We start from the raw sequence: 22,195 nt of genomic DNA on the forward strand, positions 1-22,195 counted from the left end.
GCCATCCCAGTTTTTCAGCTTCTTTTAAAATGTCCCAGAGTTTCATTGCATGAGAAAACAAAGCTGAAATGGAGCTGGAGAGTAGCAGCTTTCTCCATGTCTTACCGCATGATGTCGAAGTGCTTCAGTTCTCTTCTTGTGACAGACAGTTGTGAAAGCGAGTTTTTTTTCTCGACCAAAATTTGTGTTCAATGCAAGACTTGCCTTGATGACCATCTTCTACAGGAAGAGAACTGTAGTGCTATGATGTCAAGTGGTAAGGCATGGAGAAAGCTACTACGCTGCTCTGTTTCAGCTTTGTTTTCTCGTGTGATAAGCCTTCCAATTTCTCTCTCCTTCCACTTTTTCTCTTTGTCCTCTGTTTACTTCACTTGTGGCATACTGAGTTCAAAGAGCAGAAGCAGTTTGCACTCATCTCGGTGGGGAGAGAGGACAAGAAGGAGCTGAATCTTACCCTTCCTTGCGGATGCAGGAAAAGCAAACTACTGAAGCCTATCCTAGGCGCGGTACAGAAGGAGCTCCATTTTGGAGCTCCTTCCCGCGACACTGAAAGGGCACCCCAAGCGCCCTGCAGCGTGCGGTGGTGTCATGCACGCGCCGGTCCGTGTGGAGGTGGCACATGCATGACGCCATTGTCGCCTGTGCTGTATGGACAGTGTGCTTCCAAAGGCGCTATTGATTCAACCTAGGGCTGGGGAGCGTGCGGATGCTGTGTCCCCAGCCCTAATTTTGGCCTGAGGATGGCGCTTCTGCGCCATCTGTATCGGGCCTTACTTTGCCCTTCTTCGTCAATAATTTTTGTTGTCTTGATCACACTCTGAGGTTGTTTGGCCACACATGCCCCTGCTTTAATCTGTGAAATGTTGAAGGGTCTTCCAAAGTTATGTCAAGGAACTCTCAGTCCTCCTGTGCCATAGGTTATCTGTGGCTAATATTACCTTATCACATGGATACTCTGGGCTGGCTGCCTCCATCCTGTAATGTTGTGGGGCAATTTGTGGAATAATGGAACCAGGAATTACAGGGTCAAAGTGCTATGACAGTTTGATGATGATGATGATGATGATGATGATGATGATGATGATGATGATTTTATTTCAATCCCACTTTTTCCCCAGATTGGGATTCAAAGTGGTTTATGACAATTACAAAAACATCATTAAAAAAAAAAAGATTAGCAGGACAAGATAATCAGACCTCCTTGTTTTCTCCAAGTTTAGTTGCAATCCTCAAACTGTAGGTAGGGTAGGGTGGGGTGGGGGAACTATGTGTTGTTGGGACTATTGCTGTTGTAGTAGTGAAAAATATTTTGTGGTAGCTTGGTGTTGAATAGGCAATTCAGAGCCTTGAGCTTCACAAATAAGTGGCTCCTCGACTTTGAGATTAATTGTTTCTCCCTGGTCCTCAAATAATAACCTACTGGAAAAGCTTGAATTTGTAAGAGGCATGTTATTCTCCTCTTTTTCTTTTTTAATGTAATTTTCCAGTGATAGTCCAACATGGCAATTACAAACACGTATAACATACACGCAAGTATATACTCAATCCTATCATCTTCCTAGCCACCACCTATCATCTGTCTGTCTAACGGCCCTTTCACACTGCAAAATTATAGTGCTGTGGTTCCACTTTGACTATTATGGCAAACTCCTATGGAATCATGGAGTTTGTCATTTGAGGAGAAGCATTTCGAATTCCCAGCCAGCATCCTCCCAAACGACAAATCCCAGAATTCCACAGGATGCAGCCATGGCAATTAAAGCAGAATCATAGTGCTATAATGTTGTGTCAAAAGACTCTTAATGATCAAGACCAGCTATTTGCCTTTTTAAAGATCTCCTTGGATGTGTGGATATGAGAACTGTTATAATGAGTATATACTCTTCAGACTTTATCTCCACAACACTACTGGGAATGTTAAACATCCCATTTATTTTTAACTGGCGAAGATAGCGCTGCTAATGCCCAAGAGCTTTCCAGGGATCACTGCTGATCCTAGTAAGTTTTCCTAGCAGAACAAACTGCTCATGTGGTGTTTAATTAAATATGAACTTTCCTTTTGCGAAGAGCCTTTCCCTGCATACTTTGAAAGGGCCATCACGAGGAGAAACACTGAACACTTCAGAAAAGAAAGCAGTGATGTGACAAAGACAACCACCCTTTGTGCATGTGTGTTTGTGTGCATGTGTGTGGTGCTGGGGCAGGAAGGAGAAAAATAGGAATGTATGAATCCTTTGTTATATAAGTTAACCGAAATGTTAGTAGCAAGCAGCCTGCTGGTTACTAAGCCACAAAGAAAGCAAAGTCCCTAATTTTAAAACCTTTCTACACCATAGCCATGCGAGGTACAAGGTAATTTAATGCTCAAAATAGCACCAAGATTACTAGATGGCACATTTGAAGGCGAGACGTTTCACCTGCTGGGATCTGCAGTCTTAAGAAAGCAATTTTCCCATGCTCTGGTTCTGGGTAGCTCCTTGTGTGCAGCAGCTAATGGTCCTGGGTGAAAATGAGAATGTCCTCTGTGTTGAAAATCCAGAATAATGGGATGCCTACTGAGAATAGCAGAGTGTGAAAATCTACTTTTAAGAAGAATATAATGGTTTGTTTGAGCCATCCATAGCTGAGTAGCTGTGGTAGGTTGATGCTTTAGGGCTCAGAGATGCTCAAGGCATTGCTCAAGGCATATACATGGCATTGGCATGTCATCATTGTCATTCTCCATGAAAGTAACACTTCAGCTGTGGGGGGTGATGGAGATCCATACCCTCTCAATTGCCAGAAGGAGGGAGAACTAGCATCAGGGCATTCTGCTGTAAGCCAGGCTGGTTGAGCTTAGTGATTTGAGAGCACTATCTAGCCTAGAGGACCAGCCTGCTTGAATCTTGTCTTGCAGTCCCAAGAGCCAATCCCTGCCTGCCAGGCCCTATAAAGCCTGAATTGGGAGCCTGCCTCTTAGGCTGCATCTGCATTACAGAAATAATCCAGTTTGACACCACTGTAATTGCCATGGCTCAAGGCTATGGTATTCTGGAAAGTGTGGTCTGTTGTGGCATGGTTAAAGGGGTGTCAAACTGGATTATTTCTGCAGCCCAAGTCAGAGTAACTGATTATTATTTTTATTTATACAGTCTTCATGTCATGAAGCATGATGGATCTGTGTCTGGCTGCATGTTTCAAGAATGTGAGAACACTAGATGAACTACTTGCTTCATACCATCCCTTTCATCCAAAATGACTGCCAGCATGGCTTACCAATTGCTAATGTGACAGCTCCCAGCCCTCAGGTTTACAATCTGAAAACAAAACACCATAAACCACAAATGGTATACACAAGAAAAAGGGGATGGCAGTAGGGAGTCCTTTAAGCCCAGCTAAAGTTGGCTGCTCTTCTCTCCCTCAGAGTCCCCAGCAGTGGTAGTTGGAATGGAGGGCAGGCCTTTTACCAGCTGTTAGGACCAAGGTATGACAGAGCTATGCCTGGTTGCTCTTCTTTCCCTCAGAGGCCAGAGTAGTGGTAGTTGGAATGGAAGGAAGGCCCCTCATCACTTGCTATGGCCAAGGCATGATAGAGCTGTGCTTGGCTGTTCTTTTCTGCATCTAGACCAGTGGTTCCCAAAGGCTGGTCCTCCAGATGTTTTGGACTTCAGTTCCAATTTCTCACTGCTGGCTAAGCTGGCTAGAGCTTCCGGGAGCTGAAGTCCAAAACACCTGGAGGACCAAAGTTTGGGAAGTGCTGATCTAGATAATAGCGGTTGGGATGGAAGGAATGCCTCTCGCCAGCTATTAGGGCTAAGGCATGATAGATCTGTGCTTGGCTGCATGTTTCAAGAATGTGAGGAGAACGCTAGATGAACTACTTGCTTCCACCTCCTGACTGACTGCTTGATTTTGACTTTGATCAATTCTTGACTTGGATTAAGCATCTGCTTCTGGCTCTTTGGATGCTTAGTGGCTACCTTGGATCTTGACCTTTTCCTGTTTTGATTACAAACCACTGGTTGTTCTTTGCCTTGTTTGGACTACACCTTGGCATCCTGGAACATGAACTTTACTGGAGCCTGACACATCTCCTGCGATTGTGGGAGCCCATTTTTGCATGCTGATCTCCTTTGCTTAATCTGGTGTTAGGTGAAAATCCTATTCACCAATTACACCGTCATGGGCATGCCGCTGCTACTGGATCACATTGTTGTGAAACGGATTGTGTAATGGAGACAGGAGTGTACTCTCCTATTGTGCAAAAGTCAATCCAGCTCCCCATGCACTGCTAAACATCACACTCATGGAACCACCCCAGGAAAACAATCCCTTGCAGAGTTTGTTGCAATAGTGTAACAAGGTTTGAGTAATCCTGAATAGGATTACTCAACTTTGTAGGCAAGGGCAACTGCCTGTGTAACAGCATAGACACCAGCATACAACCACAAAAGGACTCTTTTCTTAGAGGCTTAAAGCATGGTAGAGCATCAGTCACTGAAAATGGGGAAATAAGAGGTGACAAAGATGGCATAAGGTGTAATGGAACAAAATTTTGAAATGCCAGAGAAAAAATGACAACAATCCCAGTTTCAAATTTTGTCCATCGCTGTTTGCATGGCAACGTGAGTTTTGCAACAAAATCCAGGTTTTGTTGCTGTGTTTCATGAAAAGAAACTCGAGTTTGGAAACTCCATGATCCACAGCTTTCATAGATTGCCATACTTTTGTTGTTAAAACTTGTTTGGAGCGAGGAAAGAAAATTTGTTAGTTTTATGTGTACAAAGGCTGGCATATTTTGAATGTGTCTGATTGTTTTGGAAAGAGTGCTATCCTGTGAGTTTGTTTTGTGGGGAAACAGGCAAATAAGTAGCTGTTTCTCTGAGCATGTTGTGTATCTGGAGTTTTTACGCGGCAAGTAAGACCCATATTTTGTGTATGTGTGTGGGGGGTCTTTACATTCTTAGTTCATGGAAGAAACACAGCAATTCATAATTTAAAAAGTGAAATGAATGAGAGAAGTCAATGTAAGAAGAAATGAGACATTGTGCTAGGAAAATGCCACAAAACTAATCTTCAATTCAGAACCACTTATTATTATTATTTTTATTTTCTGTGCCTCAGTGTACCATTGATCACAATTAGTGCACTCACTGCCTCTCTGTTACTGTGCACAATACACACAAATAAAAATGAAGGAAAACAAACAGATGAAATGAAATAATTTTACACAAACACAATCATAATAATATTAATAATAATAACAATATCCCTGAACAACCCAAATCATTGCTTATTTTTCTTCTCCCACCCCAAAATGAACAAAATCAAAATGAAACCAAACAGGTAGAAAAATTCTGAAAAATGAAAACTGATTTACAGGAAAAAAAATCAATTCCACGTTCAAAAGAAAAATGCACAATTCCACAGATTGTTCAGAATGGGTAAGAATCTAGGGTGCATCTACATTGTAGAAATAATGCAGCAGCAGCACCATCCTATGGAATCTTGGAATTTTTAGTTTTACTAGGTCTTTAAGTCTTCTCTACCAAAGAGTGCTGGTTCCTCACAAAACAACAAACCCCAGGATTATGTAGGATGGAGCAATGGCAGTTGAAGTGATGTCAAATGGCATTATTTCTACAGTGTAGATGCGCCCTTAGTCTAGCTTCCATCCTTTTCAACAATATGTGATGTCACAAAGATTTCTTCAATGAATTCTCAGCTACACCTGAAGGAGTTGCCAAGAGTCTGGCCTAGCTGTTGGGTATTTTCTGCAGCCACAGATGATGAAGCATGGGGTGGCTGGAACGTCCTGTATCCACAGTGTTCCTTGTTCATCTTAATAGATACAACTCTGCATACACAAAATGATGTGCATACTCAGCTGCCTTTTCCATTGAAATGAATGGAGAAGTTATTGAGCTTGATGTACCTACCCACTGTTGACCCTAAGACCATGAGAAATTCATGTCAAGGAAATGACTGGCCATATCTCAGCTGTTGCCCATTATACTGGCAAAATTACCACTGATCTAATGGAGCTGGTCTGTATATGCGGACCACAAATATATAAGAAGCAAGAACAGAATATTTTTCCCCTTAGAGTCACCTTCCCTGGATGCATCCTTTTTCAGTCATTATATAGCAATGGTAGGATTTAGCAAACATATACCTCTCCTTTGATGTTTACATTCTGTAGAAATAATTCTTCTATGCAACAGCTGGTGTTCTGCCTCAACTGAACCACAGGCCCAGGTTTCCTGTTTTCTGTTGTTTTAAAAGTTGAAAATAGCTTTTGCTACCCTTCCACATTTTTGTAAAAAATTATTCACAGTGCCATTTTGCTCTTACCCTTCATATTCATCCACATAGTGGTCAAGATTTATGAGTTCCCGGTAGGGGTTATGGTGAGAGCAGAATGGTTGGGTCAGTCAGTCTAGTATGGCTGAATTAATGAGGCTCAAAGATGGTCTAGGACATTGTCCAGATCTTGGAAAAGTTCCTTTTTAAAGTCTATGACTCTCAGAATTTTCCAGCCAACAGCATCCATGGCCTTTGATCATGCTGGCTGGGGGATTTTGGGAGGTGCAGTCCAAAACGGCTGGGGGACATCTCACAGCACTTGCCAGGGGTCTACCTGCTGAAGAATGGCAAAATGAGGGTATTCTGCCCCCCCCCCCAAGAAATCTTCCTCCAGTCCCCACATTTCTAGCTAACTTCTATTACAAAAGACTGAATTTGAAACAGTTTGTCTTCAAGGTGCCTTTCAGCAGTGCTAGAAATTTGCTTAAAACATAAGTTGAAAATTTCAAAATATAGTTTGGGCATCCAAAGAAAAGGGGCATGTAACGTTACCAAGGGAATAAGAACATGGCAAATGTTAAGAGCTCTAGGTGTGATTGATTTTCAATCCCTTGTTCTTGAGAAATATGGAAACTGAAAGAAAATTCCATGGGGGGATATAATTCTTATTTGAGGGATAATACCCTTATTTTGCCCCCACCACGGCTATATCTTTGAGCCTACCTCTGTCTCACCCATTCCCTTTTGGGATTTCCTGCCAGGTTGCTGTGGCCTTTTCCCTACCATCTCCTATGGTCTTCCCCAGCCCTGATTTCATGGCTCTTTCCAGTAGTCCTTGGGAAAAATGTAAGACAGGGCAGCTTTCCTTGTGCTGAGCCCTTTCATGATGGCTTGCTCTTTCCATGAGCACCAGAAATGGGGTGGTGAAAAATCTGATAAATGAAAAACTGGTATGCCAGGGAGGGGAAAAGGGAGGGTTGGTGAAGAAGATAAATAAATTAACAAAATGAGTGACAAAGGGAGCATCATCAGATGGTTCTCTCGTAGTGTACACGTATGGTGGGTGATATATTACCCAAGAAAAAGGGGTGTTTTGGTATTTCTCTGTGCATTGTACAGCGCTTGAATACATTGTCAACAATGAACAAATAATAAATAACAGTAGTTAAATGACATCTCTAGTTTCCTAAGGAACACATGCATTCACTGCCAGATAATGCAAGGTAACTCCATTTTTAACCTAACTAGGACACTTTGCTGCTCTGAAGGCCAGCAGGTTTAGTGGCATGTTTAAAATGTACCCAAAGGGACTGAATTTGAAACAGTCTGTTTTCAAGTTGCCTTTCAGGAAGACCAGATCAACCTTCAGACTTCCATACAGCTGCAGCAGAGAGAGTAGGTATGGAGGCCAAGGCTTTGGCATCAGCTACCTGAAGACAGGAGCAAATGCAGCATAAATACATGGATGAAAACTGAGGCTTGGGGGAAAAAAAGCTCAAGAGTATTTCTGCTGACTTAGGAATCCACCTAGTTCTGCATATTTTGCATGGACAATGCATAAGCCTCACTTAGTCTGTACAGACTAGTCACAAAGTGGGGCTTTACTCATCCACGGCTCAGTCACAGAGTGCATGTTTTCTATGTAGAAAGTCCTGGGTTCAATCCATAGAATCTCCAGTTAAAATGGCATCAGAGCTGGCAAAGTCAACTGTACTTTTGGACAATGTCCAATGCCAGCCAGGGAAGACAGTACTGAACAGAGCTTAGAAAAATTACTTTTTTGAGTTATAACTCCCAGCATACCCTGGGTGGCTTGGCCACTGGTCATACTGCTTGGGGGAAGGGAGTGTTCTGGACTTCTCTAAAAAAGTAACTTTTTCAAGGTCTAGTACTGGTCTAGACAGGCCACTGGCCTGCTTCCGTATTAGCAGCTTCATCCTGTTGTAAGTGGCTGACCCTTTCTCAAAGGGTCTCTACGTGATGTGTTTTGCACAAACATTCCCCCAAAAGTTACATATCTGCAGCTCCACAAGCTCTTGATTATTGCTTCTCAGGAAGCTTGCACAGACCAATAGCATACTGACCATTTCCTGCCTATTAATGTGTTCATCTAAAAAAATGCAAAAAAATGAAATGGAAAGGCGTGGAAAGAAAACACGCTCACTTCTTCAATGTTCAGTCGTCATCACTGAATGGACTATCGCTACTCAATGCTATATTACAGATTATGGTTTGCTTCATTCATGCAAATTGTTACAACAAGTACCATGAAAGCATTCCCGAATGGGCGTATGAGAAGAAGCACAGCAGCAAAGATTGGCAGGGTGAGGGAAGGGCACAGGAGGTAATTGAAATTAATCTGGCAAGGTATGCCAGAACCACAATAAAATATATATATGTCAAGTAGGAGGTGGACAATTAGGGGGCTGGGCACATTTTTTTTTGTAATCCACAGTTTTGGAGCAAATGGAGCGCTGTTTAAATATTGTTTCAGAATGTTGCTTTCCTCTTTTAAAGGGGGGGGGGGATTAGATGCATCAAATCATATTTTTGAATCAGGGACCTCTGAAAAAATCAGAAAGGGGATTGCATGATATTTCAACATAAGATACTCTTGTCACAGCTGGACAGTAAGTGGAGGTGGGTGGGTTGAAAGCAAAAAAATAAGAAAAAAAAGAAAGAAAAAAGAAGACAAACTCCCAATATCCCCCAAAACAGCTCCCCCCAATCAACAAAACAGCATGGAGTTGGAAATCTCTTGAACCTTGCATGTCACTCCAGACTCACATGTTTCTTTGAGGGTGATGGTTCAGCTCATTCTTGAATTATGAAGAAGGCAACAAAGATATTAGTAAATAAAGAACTCTCCTTCTCAGTCATCTGCCCAATATGATATAGCCTTATGTGGCCTTTTGTCTTTCCAATCAACCCCCACTGAAATCAGATCAACCCTTATACAGGGAGGGAAAAAGGAAAATGTAAAGTAACTCCATCATGATCTTGTAAGGTGAGTTGCAGAGATGGCCCTTCAGCTGTGCCTCCATTTGGATGATGCTGCCCCTGGTGAAGAATCCCGCAGATTTCAAACTCCTACTGCAAAGCTACATTCCATCAGTAGATAGGTGAACATGGCAAATGTCTTTTCTTCCTCTGTTCAATAATATTAGATCTAGATCTATATACCTATATCTTTTCTCTCTCTCTCTCTAGATATATATATAGATACTATCTTCCAAGAGTTCCTTTAGAAGCCCTGTATGTGGCAATAGGCTTCCAGAGATGAGAACAATATGTACAAGAGCCAAAGGAGCACAAAGAGGCATGAGGTCAGAATCTTGGCAGTCCGTGGCCCGCCCAGCTCACCTCCAATTTCCGGTCTCCGCCGGTAGAGGAGCACGCCAACGCTGATAAAAGCAAATATAGTGAAGAGGGTGACAGAGAAAGCCAGGGTGCCTGGTTGGACTTCAAAGGCATTGCCGTTGGCTGCATGGTAGATGGCAGCGATGGACCAAGCAACGCCAATCCCGAGGAAAACATTCACAGCGTTGCTACCGGTGACGTTGCCGATGGAAGCGTCTGCATATTGATCTTGGGTGGCTGCCACTTTGCTGGCGAACGTGTCTGCAAAGTAAAACAACCACAACACACTGTTATTGATTTGGGCCGAGACTTTGTTCACTGGTTAACAAGGCATGAAGTTACGGGTTGTATGATATAGCTATGCAGATGTAACTGAGTCACATCCATGTACAATGGATGGCTCAGTGGGAGTGAAGGCTGTGCACTCTTCCACTGCAGAACAAGTTTGCTCACTGTGTAACTGCACACCTATTGCTAAAGACCATACTTAAGGAAGCTCCATGACAGCACCACTGCTTGTGTAGTGGTTTATTATTTATTTGCTGATTAAAATATTCATATTATACTCTATAACCTACCTATCATAAGATCTCTGGGTGGTCTCCAACAAAACAATTTCAAATATAAAACAATAAAAACAATTTAAGCATTCTGAAAGCATATCAAGCAAGTGAAAGAAGCAAGTTTAAAACCTAACTTTTCTCTTATTTTCAATTGTTTGTCTCAATATATGTATTTTTTTCAATTATAAATAAAAATGGAAAACCCCCTAATGATTTGGAAGGAATCAATTACGACCCAAAGGCTTTAGTAAAAAGTCAAGATTTAATCTGGTGCTGGAATGGAGATCAACATCAATGCTAATGGGTCCTCCAAAGGGAGGGGATTGCACAACCCAAGTGCCACAGTGGAGGAAGCCTATATCTACACATAGTGTATTGCTTCGACTGGTAGGACACAGAGGAGGGCCTCTGCAGCAGACATCAATCCTTGGGCAGATGTATATAGGGATATGCGCATCATCAAATATTAGTGTAATATGGCTTGCATGTCCTGAATTGGACAACACCCAACACAATCTCCAAGTGCAGTCACTTCCATAATGTCATTTATGCCATCGTAAACTAGATTCTGTCTGATCTAGGAAGCTAAGCAGGGTCAACCTTGGTTAGTACTTGGCTAGGAGACCACAATGAATACCAGGTGCTGTAGGCTGTATTTCAGAGAAAGGAACTGGCAAAACCACTATCTGACTATTACTTGCCTAAGAAAACCCTATGAAATTCATGGGATAACCATAAATCAGAAAGCAACCTCAAGGCACATACAAAGCCATTACAAAAATGATTGCACTTAGAAATTGTGTGTTTCCCCTATTGAAACTGCCCTTTCCTTCAAGAAACTTAGGTGCAGAACAGATCACCCCAAAGGGGCGGCCTGCCAGCGGCATATTTCCTCCTGGGGGAAGCCGCAGCCACCAAAACGCGTGGCTTCCCTCCAGAGTAAAAAGAACCCGGTATTTCGGGGTATTATGGCACTGGAGTGATCTTGTGAGTGTGCCATTGGCCACCATTAGTATGCCACCAGTCCGTACTAGAGTTAGGGACCGTGTGGTTGGTGTGCGGTCCCTAACCCTAGTATCACTGCTGCCACACCACAAAGTGCCCATCTGTATCGGGCCTTAGTTGTGGTATTTTAAAGCTGGGAGATGTTACATTCTTAGCAGCAGCCACAGATGGTGATACAGGCTTTGCAACTTTTCTTACAGATATTCATATATGCAAATCAAAAACTGGATTAGCTCTCAGTTTTACTCTTCCTCTTGGGCAGCTGTTCAAGCAGAATTCTGCCTCTTCTTACTCTAATTTGCCAATTAGCTTTGCAATAATAGGAAGAAGAGTTCATTAAGAAAGCAACCCAGTGCACTCCTGCACATATATGGTTAACTCATAGATCATCTTAGCTCAGACATTAGGGAGCCTCAGCTGACAGATACTGTACATTTAAAATGAAACTGGAGACAACATGCAAGAAATCTTACTTGCTAAGAATTCAGTTTAACAATTATGAAATGGAGCACACCTTTGAGTCAGGACTGCAAGGGGTGAGTTTGGGCTACCTTGGCTCTTATTTGACGTGGAATACATAGCACTATTCCCAGAGCTTGACAACAACTGGTAAACTCTCCACCCATCATGCCCAATGGCCATATTTCCCAGGGGATTCTGTGATTTATAGTCCAAAAAGTAGTAGTAGTAGTAGTTGTGGTTGTTATTGTTATTTTCATATATCCTGCCCTTCTCCTAACATAGGGACTCAGGTATCATTGCCAAGCTATGCCTATTATACAGCACTTTACCATGAGAGGATCTTTATCAAATCTGCCTTTGAAATATTATCTCCTAGGTTTAGGCCACAGAAGGTCTTTTTGAAAGACATAGGCATCTGAGGGCGTGTCTTGTTGCTGCTGCATGCCTTCAAGTAATTTCCGACATAATGGCGACCCTAAGGTGAACCTATCATGAAGGTTTCTGGGGCTGAGAGTGTGTGACTCACCCAGTGTCACCCAATGGGTTTCTATGGCCAAGTAGGAAACTGAACCCTGATCTTCAGAGTCATAGTCTAATGCTCAAACCACTATAGCACGCTGGTTCAGGTGTCTCCATGGGCTAAACAGAACAATCATACCTAGTCTTCACAGTTAACTGTCCAAAGGATGTACAAGATGATTAGAGCTGAATCTGGGCCTTTTCAACCCTTCAGTGCTTTAATCCAGAGGAAAAAAACGTAGGGATTTATCCCAATTTTGAACAGAAAATCAGAATAGTGCCATGTGTGTGTTGACTGCATCCCACAGTGACATGGGTGTGAGGCCAGGAGTAGTAGTTCAGAAATATGAACATTCATATGCATTGAGGGAGGGAGGAAAAAAGCTTGGAGTGGGTATGGCTGTGTGGCTGTGCATACTGCTATTTATTGGACTGGGTGTTTCAAAAGAGAGAAGTGTGTGGACAGTGCTCCTGAACTTGCCTCAGTATGTACAGACAAGCTTGTGGTCACTGTGGATCAGGGTAACTCAAATGTAAACTGGATTTGCCTGTCAGTGAAGACGCACCCTGAGAGAGGCTTTAAGTGATAAGACATATCTACTTCACCTGAAAGAAATGCTGTACCATTGGTCCTCTGTATCCACACATTCTTTATCTATGGTTTCAACCATCCATGGCTTGAAAATATTTTAAAAATATATAAATTCCAAAAAGTGAACCTTGATTTTGCCATTTACTATCAGGAACACCATTTTACTACACCATTATTAATGGGATTTGATCATCCATGGATTTTAATATCCACGGAGGGTCCTGGAACCAAACACCAGCGGATACCAGCAGCTCACTGTATTCACATCTCTGGCTTACACGTTTCTTCCATACTGGTTGCATTTCAGAAGCTGTGAGGTGCAAGATATTTGTGCAGCCATCTGGCTTGATAAGGTGAGCTTCTTGCAAATCCCAGTTGACAAACAAGGAACTAGCCTTGGTGAACATATATTCTTATTGTCTGCTTCCTCTCTTATCTGGAGCTATCTTCCCTTTTCAGCATTAAACCACCATGGCTTGGCACCATGGTGTCCCACAGGGTGCTATTCTGTCCCTGATGTTATTTAACATCTATATGAAGCCGCTGGGTGATTCGGAGTTATGGAGCTGGGTGTTAACAGTACGCCGATGACACCCAAATCTATTTCTCCATGTCTCGTTCGTTGGCCTTGAATTCTGACAGCGTCTCCTCTCTCAATGAATGTCTTCGGGCAGTAATGGGCTGGATGAGGAAAAACAGATTGAGGCTGAATCCAGACAAAACGGAAGTGCTCACGGTAGCAGCCCCGAAACCAAGAACTGGGTTGCAACCTCCGGTCCTGGATAGGGTCACACTCTCCGTCAAGGACTGCGTTCGCAGTCTGGGGGTGCTCCTTGACTTGTCGCTCCTGATGTCGAACGAGATAAATGCGACAGTCAGGAGCGCCTGTTATCAGCTTCGGCTGATACGCCAGCTGCGCCCTTTTCTGGAAGTAAGGGATCTTGAGACTGTTGCGCTGGTAACCTCACGTCTAGACTTCTGTAATGCGCTCTACATGGGGCTACCCTTGTGCTTGGTCTGGAAACTGCAACTAGTACAGAATATGTCAGCCAGAGTAATTTCTGGAACATCCAGGAGGGACCATATTACCCCGGTTCTAAAGTCCCTCCACTGGCTGCCCATTAGCTTCCGGACCCAGTACAAGGTGTTGGTTATCACCTTTAAAGCCCTAAATGGCTTGGGTCCAAGCTATCTCCGGGACCGCCTTCTCCCCTACAATCCTCCCTGCGCACTCCGCCCCTCTGGGAGAGGCCTACTTCAGCCACAAAAATCTAGGCTTTCGACTACCTCCCAGAGGGCATTTTCCATCGTCGCCCCCAGACTGTGGAATGGCCTGCCGGATGAGATCCGTCTGCTTACATCCTTAGACAGCTTTAAAAAGGCTGTTAAAATGGATCTCTTCCGGCAGGCCTTCCCAGAATAGAGAACCTGGACTCAGAAAAACGTCTGGGAATAAGATACTGCCGCTCCCATTGATTGTTTGCTGAGTGATGTTGTTGACCTTCTGGTCAGTTTTTAACTTGTATGTTTTTTGTTTGTTTGTTTGTTTGTTTTTAATTCTGCATTGGATTTAATACTTTTTTAAGGAGGGGAGGGCATCAGGGATTTTATATGTGCTGTATTTTTAACTTTGTTAGCCGCCCCGATTGTTCTCAGAGGGGCGGGATACAAATAAATTTTATTTATTATTATTATTATTATTATTATTATTATTATTATTATTATTATTATTATGGCTTGAGACTATATGTCAACAAATGCAAAATACAATTAACACAAGTTCCCATGTAATGGTGATTTTAAAAAACAACTGCAAACCATGGCCACATGTCTGCATTTTACAAGGGATCTATGATTAATGTTAACCATGATGTTGGTCAGTAATAATAACAACAAACACCTCTACAGAGCTTTACATGTTTTATCACCTTGTAATTCTGATAACAACCTACTCTTCAACTTTTTTTGGCAGGGACAGCCCTGATTAATCCTCTGTCATTCCACTTCTTCAGCTGTTTTTAAAATTTCTTGATTTCTTTGTCCTCCCCTCATTTTCCCCCTTTGTCTTGACTTATGACATTGTTGCAAACTGAGTTAGAATCATAGAATCATAGAGTTGGAAGAGACCACAAGGGCCATCCAGTCCAACTCCCTGCCATGCAGGAAATGCATGTCTGACTATGCCTGGCTTCTCCTTTCCACTGTATAACAAACTCCAGGAGAACATGGTCACTTCCACCTAAGGATCCCACCACTTGCACCCCATTAACCAAATCATTCTTGTTGGTTAGGATCAGATCTAAAATAGCTGATCCCCTTGTTGCCTCTTCCACCTTTTGGACAATGAAATTGTCTTCGAGGCAAGTGAGGAATTTACTAGACCTTGAGGATTTGGCTGAGTTTGACTTCTAACAAATATCAGGGTAGTTGAAGTCACCCATCACTACTACATCTCTCCTTTCTGAGTGTGTGGTCATCTGTTCTAGAAAGGCATCATCCAAATCCTCAGTCTGACTTGGGGGTCTGTAGTAGACTCCCACCATAACGTCCTTGTTGTTTCCCTCCCCTTTAATTTTTATCCAGATGCTCTCCACCTGGCTTCCAGGATTGATGTCCTGGATCTCTTCACTGGTGTAAATGTCCCTGCCATATAGGGCTATTCCTCCTCCTTTCTTTTTTGGCCTGTTTCTCTTAAAAAGGTTATAGCCTTCTATTTCTACATTCCAATCATGAGACTCATCCCACCAGGTTTCAGTGAGGCCAATTATATCATATTTGCTTTGTTGTACTAGGATTTCAAGTTCATCTTGCTTATTTCCCATGCTCTGTGCATTAGTGTAGAGACATTTAAGACCATTTGTTCCCTTTACTTGCTGCCTGTGCAAGTTTTTTTGCCTCCCACTTTTGGGTCCTTGCACTGTTTGCCTTATTCCCTCTATGACAATTTGACTATTTTCTCCAGCCTTTTTGCCTTCCAGAATACTGTCTCCCTCCTCTACATATCTCAGTTTAAAGCCCTCCTGATCAAATTCTTGAGACTATTGGCAAAAACGTTTCTGCCAACTGGCGTGAGATGCAACCCATCCCTTGCCAGAAGTCCTTCCTCATGGAACCGCAACCCATGGTCCAAGAATCCAAACCGTTCTTGGTGGCACCATCTACGGAGCCAGTTGTTTACATCTGCTATTTTCTTCTCCCTTCCTGGCCCATGCCCTTCGACTGGGAGAAGAGAGGAGATGACAACCTGTGCATCCACCTCTTTCAACTTCCTACCCAAAGCCTCAGAATGCCTTGTGATATTCTGAAGGCTATGCCTTGCAGTATCATTGGTTCCCACATGAACCAAAAGAAAGGGATAATGGTCAGTAGGCTTGACAAGTCTTGTCAGCCTCTCTGTCACATCACGGATCTTTGCCCCAGGGAGACAGCACACCTCCCGAGACATCTTGTCAGGCCCACAAACCACTGGTTCAGTGCCTCTCAGCAAGGAGTCCCCCACGACCACCACTCACCTCCTCCGAGGCTTAGCAGCGGCCGTTCCCTTTGGTGGAGCTCTCTGGGTCCCCTGCTCTGTCCCTGAGGTCTGTCCCTGCTGCTGTTCCTCATCATCCTTGATAGTAGAGAGAGATTGAAATCGATTCTGTAGCTGTAAGCTTACAGAATGTTCCCTGGTTTCCCTACTTCTGTGTGTGACACTCCTCCAACTATCTACATTTGTTGTGTGTAAAGTGACCTCATCCTCCCCAGCAACTTCCTCTGTGTGTTTCCTGTCCAGGACCATCTGGTCTGTTCTGGTCAGGAAAACCTCTTGCTCCCTATGATGCTGAAGTGTAGCGACCTGGGCCTCCAGCTGCTGTACTTTCTCTTCTAAGAGGGCTACCAACTTGCACTTGGGGCAGGTGAAGTTCCCCGTATCCCTAGGCAAGAAGACAAACATCCCACAGGTGTTGCAGGTGACTGCAGCAGGGCCTTCAGTGTCCATTATTATTATTATTATTATTATTATTATTATTATTATTATTATCCTTTATTTATAAAGCGCTGTAAATATTGAGAAGTCTTAAGGAGGCTCTGAAACAAAACTGTGGGTTTCCCCTGCTAAACACCAGTGTAAAGAACCCCTGATGGCTTGGCCTTTGTCCCCAAACTCTGTCCTTGAGTTCAGTTCACTGGCCTTATAGTTATGTAGACTAGCTCCTTTCAGAGCAAGTCTCTGATTCACTTCTTCTGAGCAGAAGTACCCACAAGACCCTTAAGGAAAAGGGAAAAGAAAATGTGGAAAATTAAAGGGCCCCCTCTAACAATGTTTCCAGGCCAGCTTCTCCTATGTACTCCAAACCCTCCTTGACTATATAACAATATTTAAAAATAAAAATAAACAATCCTAACGGCGTGCGCCTCCCCCAGCACTTAAACAGAATTAGGCTTCTGTCCACTCCCACCAAGATCCACAGCAATATCCCAAGTTTAATAAGGTCAGATCTCACCAAAGCACATGGAGAAAGAAAACCAGCTTTCCTCCTTGAAAGAGCACAAAAATAGTTTGCACTGATTTAATACAGCAGAGGGAAAGGAGAGGGGGAGGGGAATCTTTCTCTTCTTAGTAGGCTCAGACAAAAGCAAACTGCTGCAGCCTTTCCTGGCTTGTCTGTCTTTCCTCATAATTAATTTTGCCATCAACCACACACTGATGTTGCCTAGCCACATGTGTACTGGTTTTCAATTGTAAAATGTTGGAGGGTATGTAACAATCCTGCAAGGTAGCTCAGTATAATCATACTCTTTATTGCAGATGAAGAGATGCAAGCTGAGGATAAGAGCCTGGCTCAAAGCCTTCAAATGACTTCCACAGCAGATTGAGATTTGAACCAGAGGCTTCCAGAATCATATTAGCTCACATTTTAGCCCCCTTGCTACATCAGCACACATATAACTAGGGCTGCAACTACATTGCAGAATTAATGCAGTTTGACACTGTTTTAACTGCCATGGCTCAGTGCTATGGGATTCTGGGACTTCTTGTTTTGTGCAATATTTAGCCTTCTCTGTTAGAACACTCTGGTGCCATAACAAACTACAAATTCCTGGATCGTGTAGGATGGACTCCTGGCAGTTAAACTGCATTAATTTTGCATTGCAGCTATAGCTAACATCAGGAAAGGTTTTACTCCAGAAATAGGAGTAGCTATTCATGAGGTTCACTCCTGCTTTTCAAACTATGGTCGGAAGTGAGTCAGGATTAAATCCATGCTGGAATTCCCTCAGCCTTGCTTTCTATGCCTCCACCTCTGGGCTCAGTATTCACTCTCCCAAAGCATTCGTTCATCCTCTGATGCTTCAACAACAAATTTCTGTTTCATTAAGGGAGAAGGAGTGTCATTTCAAACCCACCCCAAATACATAATTGGCTCCATTTTGTAGAAAGGTTTAAGGGTGAATCAAAGACAGAACCATGAGCTGTTTGAGAAAATGAATTCTTAATGCACTTCAGCACTCCCAGGTCACCTTGGGTAAAAGAAGATCTCTGAATAAAGTAGTGGTTGTTTAAAATTTCATTCCTTCCTCCTTGCTGCCTTCCCTTCTACACAAGGACTTTTAGAGACATGTTCTTCCCATGGAATTTTCATTACAGAAGTATGGAATCCCAGTTGGCAACTCTAAGACCTTCTTTCCCATTAAATAAAAGGCTAATAAATATAGCAAGGAACTCAGTTTACAGTGAAATTCAAAAGTTGCTTTTACTAATAAAAAACAAAAACAAAACAGTAATGTGGAGATTCCTGTAATGATTGTAAAAAGGAAGGCAATTTCACCAGTCTCTTGTCTCTTCTGCTCCCCCAAAACAGAATGATGCTGCTTCATAGCAGATGGCAAAATTAGAAGGCTGCAAAGTGTCTGTCCATCCTACAGCCTAAGCACTTCCTGACAGACCTTGCATCACCAAGAAGAGGAAGTTGCCTATGAAATGTTTTCAGTTATAGGAGGATTGTCATAAACTATTTCTGCATCTACAAAATACCAATTTAAGGCAGGTGCTTGCATGAGTTTGGAAGGATTCGAGCTTAACCTGATCTCTGGAAGAAGGAGATACCAAGAAAGAATACAGTGAGCCCTTGGTATCTGCTGGGGTTTGGTTCCAGGATCCCCCGTGGATACCAAAATCCATGGATACTCAAGTCCTATTAAATACAATGGTGTAGTAAAATGGTGTCCCTTATATAAAATGAGAAAATCAAGGTTTGCATTTTTGAATTTATATTTTTAAAAATATTTTCAAACTGTGGATGGTTGAATCGATGGATAAAGAACCTGTAGATACAGAGGGCCGACTGTACAACCGTATATGCCTTTGTCATGTGTTCATGGATGCTCTGAAAAAAACATTGCTTTCGCACAGGCATTATGAACTGTGGGAACTATCACACTGTGCAGAATTTTATACCAGTTCAACTGTTCTGCCATCCCACAAAGAATCACTGTGTCATATAGGGAGGATGCTTAGAACTTTCTTTTAGAGAACATTAGCTTGACTTATAGGAACAGACCAGTGATTCACAAACTGTTATTTCAACTGGGACTTCAACTCACAGAATTCCTGAGCATTTGCCATACTGACTGAGATTTCGGGGAGTTGAAGGGACCTTGAAACAGTGGTACATGCACTGGTAACCTCTCGTCTAGACTTCTGTAATGTGCTCTACATGGGGCCAGCTTTGTACCAAATTCAGAAGCTTCAATTGATCCAAAATGCTGCAGATGTCCAAAAGCATGAGCAGGGTCACACTTCCCCTGGCCATGCCCAGACGGAGATCATCGACCAAGGCGACCATGGCAGTCTCAACTCCGTATCCCGCCCTGAAGCCAGTTTGAAATGGGTCTAGATAATCAGCGTCATCCAAGACAGCCTGGAGTTGGAGGGCAACCACCCTCTCGATCAACTTGCCCAAGAATGGTAGTAGGGCGACCGGTCTATAGTTGTTTCTTATCAGGGAGTCTAGGGAGGGTTTTTTCAAAATTGGTTTAACCACCGCTTGTTTAAGTTCAGATGGGAATATTCCCTCCCTGAGGGATGTGTTGATTATAGATTGGAGCAGCGCTGTTACTGCTTCCCCTCCCTGGGCGGTCAACCAGGATGGGCAAGGATAGACAGGGCATATCCTCCTTACACATCCAAGAAGCTTGTCCACTTCATCGGTATTTACAAACTCAAAGTGATCCAGTCTAACATAGTCCACGGAGTCACTGGATGCTTCTCTTATAGTTTCTGTTGTAATATTGGCATCGAGATCAGCCCTTATCTGAGAGATTTTATCAGCGAAAAAATCATTGAATAGGTCGCAGCAGGCTTTAGTTGGTTCCAAAAGTGGGTTCAGGGTGGGAGGGTGCTGGGTTAGCTCTTTAACCACCCTGAACAGCTCTGCTAGACGGGACTCTGCTGATGCAATACGAGCAGCATAGAACGACTTCTTTGCTGCATCGATTGCCAGTCCATAGGATTTAAGAAGGATCTTATGGAGTGCCTTGACAGATAAGTGGTGATGTTTCAGCCAGTAGCGCTCTAGTCATTGCGCGGCTCACTTCATTTTCTGAAGATCTTGGGTGTAGCATGGTTTCTTATTAGAAGCGAGCCGGAAAGGACGCTCGGGAGCGATAGTGTCAATAATAATAATAATAATAATAATAATAATAATAGGATTTATTTATATACCGTCCAATCACTGGGAATCCGAGCGGTTTACAACAGTGGGGATAACAGACGGTTCCCTGCCCTCAGGCTTACAATCTAAGACACGACACAAAAGGAGAAGGGAATGGTGAGGGGGGGAGGGATCAGGTCCAGCATTCTTCTCTCCCTCTGAGGCCTGGACCAAGGCAGATGGACTGGAGGGAGGGCTCTTCTTCTTCAGGCTAGCCCTGGTGGAGCTAGCCTGCCTCTCTCTCCCTCAAGATTCTGGATGAAGGGAGGGCTTTCCTTCTTCCAGGCAGGCCTGGTGGAACTAGCCTGCCTGTCTCTCCCCCAAGATGGAGGATGAAGGGAGGGCACTTAGGAGAATGGGGAAAGTGGAGGAGGAGAGGTAGCCTTGGTAAGGTCGTTATTCCAGGTATCAACCAAGGCTTCGACAGAGTTGCCGTCATTCCCAACCATATAACCCTCTAGGGCCTCTTGGAACCTTTTGGGTTCCATCAGCCTTCGAGGGTGGACCATTCTAATAGGTCCTCCACCCCTGAGGGGGATAAGGTAGTAACCCTCAGTCCCACCTTGACCAGGAAATGAATCCCACTCAGAAATGGAATTTTAAAGTAGAAAAAAAAACTGCAAATGCGGGATGTTTTTCAGGTGTTTGCACCAAACAGCAATAATCCAAAAATAAAGTGAATGGAAAGTTGACAAAAACAACACCTTTTTACTTCTGGGAACTTCCAAAAATAAAAAGAAAGTAAAAAGAAAGTAAAAAAGGAAGTTCCTGAAAGTAAAAGGTGTCATTTTTGTCTTCTTTATTTTTGCATTATTGCTGTTTGGAAGAAACGTCTGAAAAACATCTAGCATTTTGGGTTTTTTTCTACTTTTAAATCCTGTTTCTGAGCAGGATTCGTCCAGTATGATAAGGTCCATAGTGAGGTTGTGTTAGAAGCAAAATTCAAACCAACAACATCCCGATTCTCAATTCATTTTCTTAGCCAGACTGCACATTAGGTCTCATGTATGATGATGTGTAAACATTTATCAAAGTGAAAACACTACTGAGACTGCACTGCACACGCATATAAGGGAAGAGTGTGATGGGGAAGTGGGATTGACTTCAACTGATTGATCTACCTATAATAAAACATTCAGTGGAGCTGGTATGGTGAGCCAACAATAATTCTGTTGATTTTAAAAGAGAAAAGACTAGAATGTTTCGTCTCCTAGATGTTATCAGACTTCACTTTACATTGGCAATAGCCAGTGGACAGTAATGACAGCAGGCGCAGCCAAGCAAAATCTGGGAGATCACAATTTGCTCACCCCCTCCCTAGAACAATAACTGCCAGGAATACAAGTCAGAGAGTTCAGCCTGTGGTGATCATGGAGACCCCCTCCATTCATCTGATTCTATACCAACTTTCGTTCATAACGTCCAAGCAATTAATCCTTTATTTCCAAATCAGAGATCAATTTTCCAGTACCTTTCATACTCTTCAATATGATATGTGACATTCAATATATGTTACACTGTGTATTTTTCAACAGTAATAAACATTCTGTACACATGACTTAACACCTCATTATTCATTGAGGCCAATGGAATTAAATTATTATGCCTATTAAAAGTTATTGCAATCTGCTATGTAATCAAGTTACTTGAAACAGAACTTGCTAATATATTACATTCACTTTGCTGTTGCACTTGGATGATTCATTTAGATA

General features: G+C 42.9%; 1 protein-coding gene across 7 annotated transcripts in view; it reads right to left on the reverse strand.

Annotated features, from left to right (window-relative positions):
* Positions 1 to 5,078: 5,078 nt before the first annotated feature.
* SLC8A1 (solute carrier family 8 member A1) overlaps positions 5,079 to 22,195 on the reverse strand; it is a 374,303-nt gene continuing 357,186 nt past the window's right edge. For all 7 annotated transcript variants that reach the window (XM_089529038.1, XM_089529039.1, XM_089529043.1 and 4 more), the window contains one exon: positions 5,079 to 9,906. In XM_089529038.1, coding sequence (XP_089385164.1) covers positions 9,530 to 9,906 — 377 coding nt within the window. In that variant the 3' untranslated portion in view covers positions 5,079 to 9,529. The remainder of the gene's footprint in view (positions 9,907 to 22,195) is intronic.

The sequence above is a fragment of the Sceloporus occidentalis genome, unplaced genomic scaffold (assembly GCF_023333645.1).
Source record: "Sceloporus occidentalis isolate IW3139 unplaced genomic scaffold, rSceOcc1.0.p SCAF_6, whole genome shotgun sequence".
NCBI classification, from domain to species: Eukaryota; Metazoa; Chordata; class Lepidosauria; order Squamata; family Phrynosomatidae; genus Sceloporus; species Sceloporus occidentalis.